The sequence below is a fragment of the Podarcis liolepis genome, assembly GCF_965112155.1.
Source record: "Podarcis liolepis genome assembly, chromosome: 5".
Lineage (NCBI taxonomy): Eukaryota > Metazoa > Chordata > Lepidosauria > Squamata > Lacertidae > Podarcis > Podarcis liolepis.
The window spans coordinates 23,713,326-23,723,962 of NC_139556.1; the positions used below are offsets into that span (position 1 = coordinate 23,713,326).

At 42.3% G+C, this 10,637-nt stretch overlaps 1 protein-coding gene across 3 annotated transcripts; it reads left to right on the forward strand.

Annotated features, from left to right (window-relative positions):
* LOC310706594 (mannose-binding protein-like) lies at positions 1–8,350 on the forward strand. Of its 3 annotated transcripts, none has more exons than XM_083502899.1 (5): positions 1–148; positions 1,081–1,255; positions 2,596–2,703; positions 4,430–4,513; positions 5,392–8,350. In XM_083502899.1, the coding sequence occupies exons 2-5, from the start codon at positions 1,090–1,092 to the stop codon at positions 5,763–5,765; spliced, it is 732 nt and encodes a 243-aa protein (XP_083359025.1). In that variant the 5' UTR covers positions 1–148; positions 1,081–1,089; the 3' UTR covers positions 5,766–8,350. The 3 variants fall into 3 exon arrangements, with proteins under 3 accessions (XP_083359025.1, XP_083359026.1, XP_083359024.1); XM_083502900.1 differs by having other exon boundaries at positions 126–148; positions 1,081–1,268; XM_083502898.1 differs by lacking the exon at positions 1–148 and having other exon boundaries at positions 684–1,255.
* Positions 8,351–10,637: the final 2,287 nt, after the last annotated feature.

Consider the following 10,637-nt stretch of genomic DNA (forward strand, 5'->3'; position numbering starts at 1 on the left):
AAAACATACTTATCTATGGGATTTTTCTACTGATTTTTTCCCCACCATTCTAAGCAAAACAGAAATCCTCCCCTTTCTTGGCTAGCCTTCATCTCTCTTCAAATCAGCTGAGCTGCTTCATTTGATCAAGGAAACATATGAGGAACCGGTAAGTAATGCTGCTTCAGATTAATGCTGGATGAAAACTTTGCTTGTTAAACTCCTCCAGTTCTACAAAATAGTTTAATCCATCTGCTGTTTCCCCATTCTCAAAATAAGCCTGAATGTAATCCTAAACCCATTTACCTGGGAGTGAGAAAGTTTGAATTCAATAGAACTTATCTTGGAATAGACAAATCTAGAAGTGTGCTGTTAGTTGATTTACCATTCCACTTTAAATTACTTTAATTTGTGGGACTGAATTAGAGGCATGTTTTTTTGGATGTTTGCCTGTGACAGGGAATGCAAATAAAATATTAAATGTCTTCCTTACAATATGCAACAGGCTTTATTTTGTTGGCGATGAAGAGTTGGTAATATGGGCATTTATTTAAATTTATTTGATTAAGCAATGGATTGGTTCAAAGGCAGACAATTAATCAGATAAACTTGTCTTATTTGACACATCTGTTTTAGTATGACAGCTGAAATACTATTTATAGTAGTGGGGGTAGGAGAGCTGGGGGGGGATCACATCTGGCAACCAATGTGCCCCTTTGGACTCAGATAGTACATGGGTAGATGAGTCTGAAAAGCCCAGGACACAAATTTTTATGGTCCTCAAGCAGCCACAGTGGCTCATTTACCAGAACTGTAGTTCTGTGCAGAACCTAGAATTCTCCAACCAACAGCATTTGTCTCACACAGCTATAACACCAAGATCATTTGGGTAAAGTAACAATTGTTCAGAATTCAAATTGACCAATGTCCTTCAATGGTGCAAAACACACCGACAGATGGGCTGATGGCTTTCTGAGAGTCTCATCTTAAGAGGCCAAGACAGAGTCCTCTCTCACTGGCAGAGAAAGAACAGCAGAGTGGCCATAGGCAACCTCTAAAAGATCTCAAAATAATTTCCTCTTAACTGGTTATCTGTCTAAGGTATCAGCAATGTATCTTCGAATTTTCATCGCCCTGATGCTGGGAACATCGCTGGCGTTGGCCGCTGATTCTGAAACAAACACTTGCACAGTAATGGCATGTGGCAACCCAGGAATCCCTGGTTTACCGGGAAGAGATGGGAGAGATGGTCCCAAAGGAGAGAAGGGAGACCAAGGTATCTCCATATAGTTATATGGTAATCTTTGGCACCTTATGATAGCTCATCTATATCTCAGCTGGGTTTCTCATGTATGTGTGTGACTTGGCAGGGTGGTTACACATTGCTATGTATTTAACCCTTCTCTCCCCCACCCTTCCTCTATTTGCTTACATTGACGTCATACTGTTTTCCAAGGTCCCAAAAGGCATGGGGACAGGGTGCAGACTGTCTCCATGATTCTGAAAAGCAAGCCCTGGATGTTTTTGCTTTGAGTGGTGGCTGGGTACTTCATAGCACTTTTCCAAGCTCTTTTCTTTGAGCATTGGAGATGGAAGAGAGAAGTGACTAAATAGCTTTCCTTGTCCCTGTTGGTGGCAAGGGAAAAATAGGTCTAAAAAGGGAGGATTCCTGGATGCCAAGATCCCAGTTTGGGGCTGATACTCTTTGTTGAGCAAACCCTAGCAGATATTTTAAATCGCAACATATGCAGGAAAGTAAAGCATGTAAATATAGGCTGTTAGACCTTTGAAATATCCCCTTGTGAGTTCCAAAACTCCTCTCTTCCCTTAACATAGAAAAGACCACATGCTTGGTGAGTTAAAAGTGGCTTACTTGCAAACTCTCCAAAGGTTGGGTTCATGTGCTTTCCATACATCAGTCGGAACACACAGGCAATAAAACTTGGATTAACTACACTAGTGAAAGTTCCTACATTATTAGTATAGGAACACAAGAAAGGCTTGTTAGAGCCATGCGGTCTGAGCTTGGAGCAACCAGTTCTAAACCTATTTACACACTGAGCTTCTCAGACAGCTTGAAGGTGGATTTGTAGTGCAGAGATCCTCTTGGGAAGAGAGAGAAGGGTCTATGTGATGGGGGGAGTGATGCACTTGGGGGGGGGAGAGCGCATTGTCTGGGGAAAGGAGAGAGGCAGAAGGTATAATTGTATGTGAAGCTGTGTATATGTGAAATGTGCGAGAGAGACAGAGGAGGCAGGAGAGGGAGATATGCCTGGTCTGTATTTATGTGCTGAGTGCATGTATGCACTGTGTAGTGGGAAAGAGATTGTGGAGCAAAGCAAATCTAGGCAGAGCTGGTGGGGAGTCAGGGAACAGAGTGAGCAGGGTAAATATATAGGAACCAGGAGGATAATAAACAATTGTGATGATTTGCAGTGGCATCAGAACAGAATCACAATTATCAGCTGAGTACAAGGTGAGCGCTAGGAACATCTTGTCATGAAGGCTGCCATCAGGAGTGTGAATGTGTATTATTTAAAGTGACCTTTTTTCCTTGTTGGCTGTTTGTTACGGGGGAATAGTATCCAAAAGCTGTTTCTTTTTCTCAAACACAAGGAGTCCAAGTGAGGGGCCAACAAGGTTTTCCTGGGAAGGCAGGGCCTCCTGGATTGCCTGGAATTGCAGGGCCCCCAGGCCAGAAAGGACAAAAGGGAGAAATGGCAGGTAAGAAATCAACTTTCTGGTGCTTAATTTTGCTTTCAGGAAGACATGAATGTGCACTTCAATACCAACATAACCTCTTCTTTGTGAATGCCAGTGAATGGTTTGCATGATAATTATTCTTCAGTGAAAGCTTTGCTTAGAATATCATAGGGCCAAAATGTATCCTGTGGTCCCCAAGCCATTGCATCTGAGAATACATCAGTGGGTTCATGTAGAAGCACCATTTATGTCAACCAGTGTCACAATGGGGTTAGGGCATTCAGAGCCATCCTGTTCCCTATTATTCAAGTGGCACCTTTTAAAGATGCCATTGTCATTTAAACAGGAGTGGCTTGTGGATAAACTAATGTGGGGGCAATTCATACAATGATGTCTTCATACCATCACAGCATGAACCTGGCTACAGCAGACCCACATAGAGCAAGCACATTGAGCCTGCTGGATGTATAAACTGAACCACAGAAATCTGAAAGTACTTCATGGATAATCTACTGTAAATCAGGAATAATAAGTATTAATAATAATGTTATTATTTATACCCTAGCCCAACCAGCATCCAGCACATATGGAAACATAATAAAACATAGAACATTAAAAAACTTCCCAATACAGGGCTGCCTTCAGATGTCTTCTAAAAGTTGTATAGTTATCTCCTTGATATCTGGTGGGAGGGCATTCCACAGGGAGGGCAACACTACCAAGAAGGCCCTCTGCCTGGTTCCCTGTAACTTCGCTTCTTGCAGTGAGGGAACCAGCAGAAGACCTTTGGAGGAGGACCTCAGTGTCCAGGCTGAACTATGGGGGTGGAGACGCTCCTTCAGGTATACAGGGCCAAGGCCGTTTCGGGCTTTAAAAGTCAGCACCAACACTTTGAATTGTGCTTGGAAACATACCAGAAACCAGTGTAGATCCTTTAGGACTGTGATGGCCAAACTTGGCCCTCCAGCTGTTTTGGGACTACAATTCCCATCATCCCTGGTCCACTGGTCCTGTTAGCTAGGGGTGATGGGAGTTGCAGTCCCAAAACAGCTGGAGGGCCAAGTTTGGCCATCACTGCTTTGGGACCACAACAGGAGCCCAAGAGAAATGCTTCCAAGAAAGTCACAGACCTCTCTATGCAGCTTAATCTGCTACTGAACTGGTCCTATAATTAGATTAAACATTAGTTTTTTTAAAAAAAACCTCCTTTCCTGTAGTTCAGCCTTCATCTGCCTGGCACCATCCAGATGTTCTGGACTACAATTCCTATCAGCCACAACCAGCACTGATAGTTGTAGTCCAAAACATCATGAGAACACCAGTTTGGCAAGTGCATGCCTGATGCTTCTTGCTTCTGCCCCCAGTGAACAAGCGGTCCCTATCTGTCTTCTTACTTCACTATATTTTGCATCTCTCTTTTAGGCAGGAGGGCTTCTGTGTTTGTGAATGTGAGCATTTATGCCCCAAGGAATAGGCTGAAGGCACATAATGCAGGAACATTGGCTGAAGCTAAGTAGCACTGGATCTAGTCAGTCCCTGACTAGGGCACCTGGGACCCTCAATGCCTTCAGCTATATTATGGAAGAAAGGCAGGATATAAATGTCATATAAAAATAATTGATACACGGGTGACAAAGGACAGCAGGTAGTACAGAGTCAGGAATTGTTAAGGGTCTGGGTGGCAACTTTCCAATATAAATCATTTGTGCTTAACCATATGAACCATATCTTCATTTTCTCACCTTAGCCATTACTTCTACTCAACAACAATTAACTGCTTTGGAAAAGAAAATCCAAACTCTTCAAGCTGACCTTACCAAGTATAAAAAGAGTAAGATGGAATATGCATTTTCAATGCTTGTTCTTATATTTGTTTTTAAATGGTTGCTTGTGTTGTGTGTGTGAGTGCGAGTGCAAAAACAACAAGCTAATAGCGAGGTATGCATGGACTCTTTGGGAGAAGCCCTAACTGTTTAAATGGTATGATACAACTTTCAATGTATAGTACAGATGGGCCTAACTAAGATTTGCCCATATAAAGGAGTCAGTCTGTGTTGTCAATAGCTCATATGTTGCAAACTTTCTACTATCGTCTCATCTCTTTATATTACTTAGAGCCAGGTTATGCTCTCCACACTAAAAGTGAGGTGATCATGTCATCCCATGCAGATTTTACAACCAACAAAATCGATCCTTTATTAATCAGCTTGTTCAACATTCTGTATGTGTGAAAAAACAAAATTTGGGTTGAGTGGGTGCTAATCTGTTTTGCTTTTGAGGTGGGACAATGGAACTCAAAGCTCTGATTATTGTGGTTGGGGTGTGGAGGAAAATGACAGATTTTCCTCAGTGTGTTGGATATTGATGAACCTAAAGAGCAGCCTCCTACAGCCTGGAACCTTCCAGGTGTTGTTGGACTACAACTCCCATCATCCTTAGCAACAAGCCATGCTACCTGGGGCTGATGGGAGTTGTGGCTGCAGTCCAAAACATCTGGAGGGCAGCAAGTTGGGGGAGGTTTATAAAGGGCATGGCTTATCCAGAATGAATTGCCTTTATATCCCATTTATTTCATTGGGAAGCATATAGTCAACTGTCTACCATTCAAATTGGTAGTAGTGGGTAAGTGTGGAACAGTTACTATTCAGGTTGCCCGCAATTATTTCTCATGTGCTTCTCACTATGCTGTGTTTTTCTCTCTCTGTCTAGTTGTGATGTTGCAGCAGGTGAAAGTCGGAGAGAAATTTTTTGTTTCAACTGGTCAAGAACTAACTTACTCCAATGGAAAAAGACTGTGTGAAAATGGAGGTGCAGCTCTTGCCACCCCGAAGAACGCAGCAGAAAATGCAGCCTTGGCTGAAATAGTAAAGAGGAATTCGAAGATTGTTTTTCTCGGTATCAACGATATCCAAACTGAAGGGAGATTCGTGTATGTGAATGGGGCACCCCTAAGTTACACAAATTGGAAACAAGGAGAGCCCAATAACTCTGGTAATAAAGAGGACTGTGTTACAATAGTTGAAGATGGACAGTGGAACGATTTGGATTGTGAACGGAAAACTCTGACTGTTTGTGAACTGTAACTTCTCCACCCCCACCCCCAAAAGATGCTTAACCCTGTGGGTGCCTGTGCTCACAGTTATTAACTTAATGGCACAGCAAATCTGCAGTTTTTAAGTTTGAGGCGGAGAAAGAGGTGGTTTTTAAGATAGCTAAAAGTAGCATGACAGAAGGGTTATTTTCTGCTGCTCTGCACACACAGCTTTTGTGCCACAGTAATCTTTGGTCAAAAGGATTTTTCAGCTTCTTGAAATGTTACAAAAAGCTGCAAAACATATTTAGCCGAATGATAGAGAGGGCAACAATGCTTCTATTGCACACCACTTTCGACCTGGGGGAGGGGACTCCTGTCAGTCTGCCAACCTCAATGACGGATGTGCCATTTTAGGCTTAAGAGTGCTATATGCAAAACCACCACCACCCATGAACCCTATTAGTCTAATTTGCAGAATATTCAAATATGTTATTAATTGTGGGAAACCATTTAACCTCATCAACATGCCTCATCTATGCCTAGATGTGCACCTGCAAAGGCTGGAGATCTGCCCTTCTGTTTTATTGTTGTCGTTTTCACAAATTTAAAGCTGTGTTTTTCATGAATCTCTTTCATGTACTAGATTCTGTTCTGGTGTAATTGCAGCCATGTGATGAATAAGTAAAACAGTCCATATGTTTTAGGAGTAGCAAGAGTATACTTGTGTCTAGAGTGCTACATGCAGTGTGTGAAATGTATATTGATTGATTTCTAAGTACAGGTACACTGAGAGTACATGCTGCAGAGGACGCTGGTTGGTTCTAGATTCTTGCAACATGAGTTAGGTATTAAAAGAGATGAGCCAGTGTGGTGCAGTGGTTAGAGTACTGGACTAGGGCCTGGGAGACCAGGGTTCAAATCCCCACATGGGCATGAAGCTCACTGGGTGACCCTGGGCCAGTTACTGCCTTCTCAGCCCTACCCTACCTCACAAGGTTGTTGGGATTAAATGAGGGAGGGGAGGTCTGTGTGTGCCAGCACAACACTAAAGTCAATAGAACAAAGCAACCCAAAATCAGAACCAAGAGTAAATGAAATTTTGCCCACTGTCACCTGCATTAATCATACTGAGAACTAGAACAAATCTCATAGGGCAAAACACAACCACCATAAAAGCAGAGACTGACATATTTCAGGTGATGGTTTTTTAAGGCTCAGATCACAAGGAAATTAGCCTACCTAGCAGGCAAGCCTCCCTAGGCAACAACCCTCTCGCTCCCTTTTGGCCATCTCCTGTAGTTCAGACAGAAAGGTCACATAGAGGTGGGCCTCTATATATGTTCTAGGGGCTTAGGTATATATGAAAGAGGTCTCAAGCTATGTAGGACTCTATAGGTCAATTTGATTTTAGCAAATCCAAGTCTGAAACTAATTTAGTGGGTCCTAGAGTAGAAAATCCCTACAGGCATTCTCTACAGAATTCCTTTGAGATTGGCACATTTTCTCAATTTGGGGGAAGGATTATATCTCTCTAGTATGCATGTTGCCCAGGTTTGGCACCAAAGTGGTTGGTTTTTCACAGGAATGGGGAACCTTAGACACATTTGGCATTTAGAGGCTATTAACAAATATACAAGTAGAGCAAAGGCCGAGAAAAACATTGTAAAGTAAGTCTTTAGCAAATCCACTGCCTCACATCAAACTGAGGGGGGTGGAATACCTATAAACCAAAAAGGTCTTTCAGCTTGCAGCTCCTGGCTCCTCTCTGCGTCTCTCACTCTCTGTTTCCAAATCATTCCTATAGTTCTCTTCATAAGCAAATCTAATTTGGTCCCTCCTTCAGCTGGAGGGGCAGATGAGTCATTTCCCCGTCTCAGTTCTGGAATTGTCTAGAATGGAAATTGCCTAGATCAAATGTGAATGAGTTTCACAATTTGGACAATCTTCCAACAATTCGTTCCCATAAACAATTTGCCTGACAAAAGGTATGGCCTGCATAACTCTCACCACTTGTCCAGCATTCATAATAATGTGATGAAGGAACTTGTACAGAACTTAAAAGAACAGATTAACTCAAGAATTGTTAACAAGGAGAAAATTCAAAGTAGGGTAATTTGCAGCCTGTCACAGTTTGACTTAAATGTGTAAGTGTGTGAATTCAAACCCTATTCATTTTGGTGGACTGCTCTAGAAATATCGGAAGTCCTATCTTCAATTTATTTCAATACCTCTGTCTCATAATCATATCTACCCATAATCCCTGTAGGCCAATCCTCATCAGCCTGTTTTATTACTACATTAGCATGAGAAGATATTTCTGCTCAGATTAAGCCAATTTCTTCTTAACACTCAATGCCCCTTGAACATACTCCCAGCACTGTGTGAAAATCTTTATATGTGGGCAGCTCCTACATGCCTGGGAGAATGTTTAAATGGCACAGCCAAATGGTCCAGGGTTGATTGATTCTCACAAAATTGTCACTGTGCTGGGAGCAGTGAAGTTGATTGTATAGGAAAAGACTCATGCGTTCAGGCATTGTCCATGCGGCTGGGTTGTTTTCAGCATTCTTCCAGGCAGCCATCTACAAAGCTGTCTAAAGACAAGCTGTGCTAAATAAATACATTTGAACAACATTATGGTGAACTACTATTTCTTTATTTTTAAAGGACACATTGCATGCTTATGCAGAACATCTTTGTGTCCATGTCCATGTTCTTTCTGTGGGGACAGTCTGAACATTCTCTGATCCAGTAGAGCATGGGTAGGCCAACTAAGGCCTGGGGGCCAGATCCAGCCCAACCGCCTTCTAAATCCAGCCCGCAGATGGTCCGGGAATCAGCATGTTTTTACATGAGTAGAATGTGTCCTTTTACTTAAAATGCATCTCTGGGTTATTTGTGGGGCATAGGAATTCATTCATTTTTTCTCTCCAAAATATAGTCCAGCCCCCCACAAGGTCCAAGGGACAGTGGACCGGCCCTCTGCTGAAAAAGTTTGCTGACCCCTGCAGTAGAGTGTTTGCAAGGCAGCCATAGCTATGTAAGCATAGTCCCTGAAAAAAAGAGGTTGTTTGATGGGGAAGCTGGGTAGGGGGGTTAATCCTGCACCCTGTGTCACTTCCAAAAGGACTGATTGGCTGGATTTCACTGTTGTTAAAATGGATATACTGTACATGCTGATCCCTGCCCGTTGGGCAGGGAAGGGTGAAGTTCACACATTCAAGTTCACACACTCTTCATTTCTATCTGAAATCCTCTATTTAGCAAGGGATAGAAGCCTGATCTCTATATGATCAGATGACCTGGGGTAGTTGTGATTAACCTCACTAGCCTTCCCGCCCCCGCCCCCCCCACGGTGACCCTGCTTTTGTTGTTCCTTGTTAAATCAGTTTTGTTTTTATTTGCTTGCTTTTGCTTTCATGGTTTTTGATGGCAAGCTCCATTTATATAAAGAACGTCACAGTCATTAAACTTTATAATGCATTATATCATTTCATAGGTTGCTTCCCCAGTGAAGAGCTCACATGGGGAACATGTGAGCGTAATTTTGTCTTTTCTTGTGAATTTTGCAATCCATCGCATAGTTTTTTTATTAAAATTTTCACAATACAATACAATTATATCTAGAACAAATGAAATAAAAAAGAAAGAATGAAGGAGAAATAACAAAAGAAAAGAGAGGAAGGCAAATGAATAAAGAAAAGAGAAGAGAAAGACAACAGAAACAATAAAACACACACACACACACACACACACACACACACACACAAATCTTTATTCTAATTATACCGTAATCTTCTGTCAGCTCCCATCTTGGAAGTTTCCCTCTTTCCTCTGCCTCACACCCTGAGAAAAACCCACTCTTGCCTGCCTCCCACACAGCCCCCTCCCTTCTAAACATCACCTTCCTGAATTTTGCAATCCAGAAGGCGAGCGACATAATGAGCATGGACCATGTGCTGCAAAGGTGTCTGGTGGGGGGGTGCACATCAAACTTCAGGTGCCTTACAGCAACTTCCTGTAAGTTGTCTGGTTTCTTTATAAAGAGAAATATAATCAAAAGTGGCGAAACTGCTAATTGCTCATTGTTGGCAAGCTGTTCTTTTCAGAAGGTGCCAAAGCATCTCAGAGAGAGGATAATAGAGGGCACCTGATTCGCTTCATGATGTGCTACTTCTCGGAAAATGCTATCAGCATGACTCAGATGTGTACTGAACACTTTGCTGCCTGAACCAACAGCTCTTGTTCTTTTCTTTTCTTTAAATGCAACTTAAATAACACAAAGGCTGGATGTTGCTTACTCTTCCAAGCTGTTAGGCTTTCTGGAAAGTCCCTGCTGGTCATTTAATTTCGCATTTAATTATACATTTGTTGTATTAGCACTAATCTGAGCCTGTTCATATGGTGCTAATGGAACTCTTGCAGGAGTTCCGATTAGTTAGTTTTTCAAAAGGGTTGTGTGTGTGTGTGTGTGTGTGTGTGTGTGTGTGTAAGGAGCTTCAGTGTGTGACTCAGATAAAGATGAGCAAAGAGCCATAGGCAAGCTTGAAGAGCTGTCATTTCTTGAGTGATTATGAAAATTCAAAAAGCCGTTTTTTCTATATTGCTAGTTACAACCAGGAAATGGGAAATTGCCATAATCCTCACAGTATGGTTTAAGGATTTGCCCAAACAATCCATCAAATCTGTATTATGCTCTTTGTTAAAAGAATCCAGGAAAAGGTGCTTCTGTTCAGACACCCAGGTGGGGCTAGAGCCATAGTGCTCCTCAAGTCGGCGATCCTGGAGAGGTGGCGCCTGTCTGATGTATGTCATAGGCCTCTTATGTGCTGACAGACAGTTGCTTGCCTAAACACCAGTCAGCAAAACCCACTGCTTATGAGAGGAGATTTGATGTTTGGCAAGCACCATAGTACCCTCA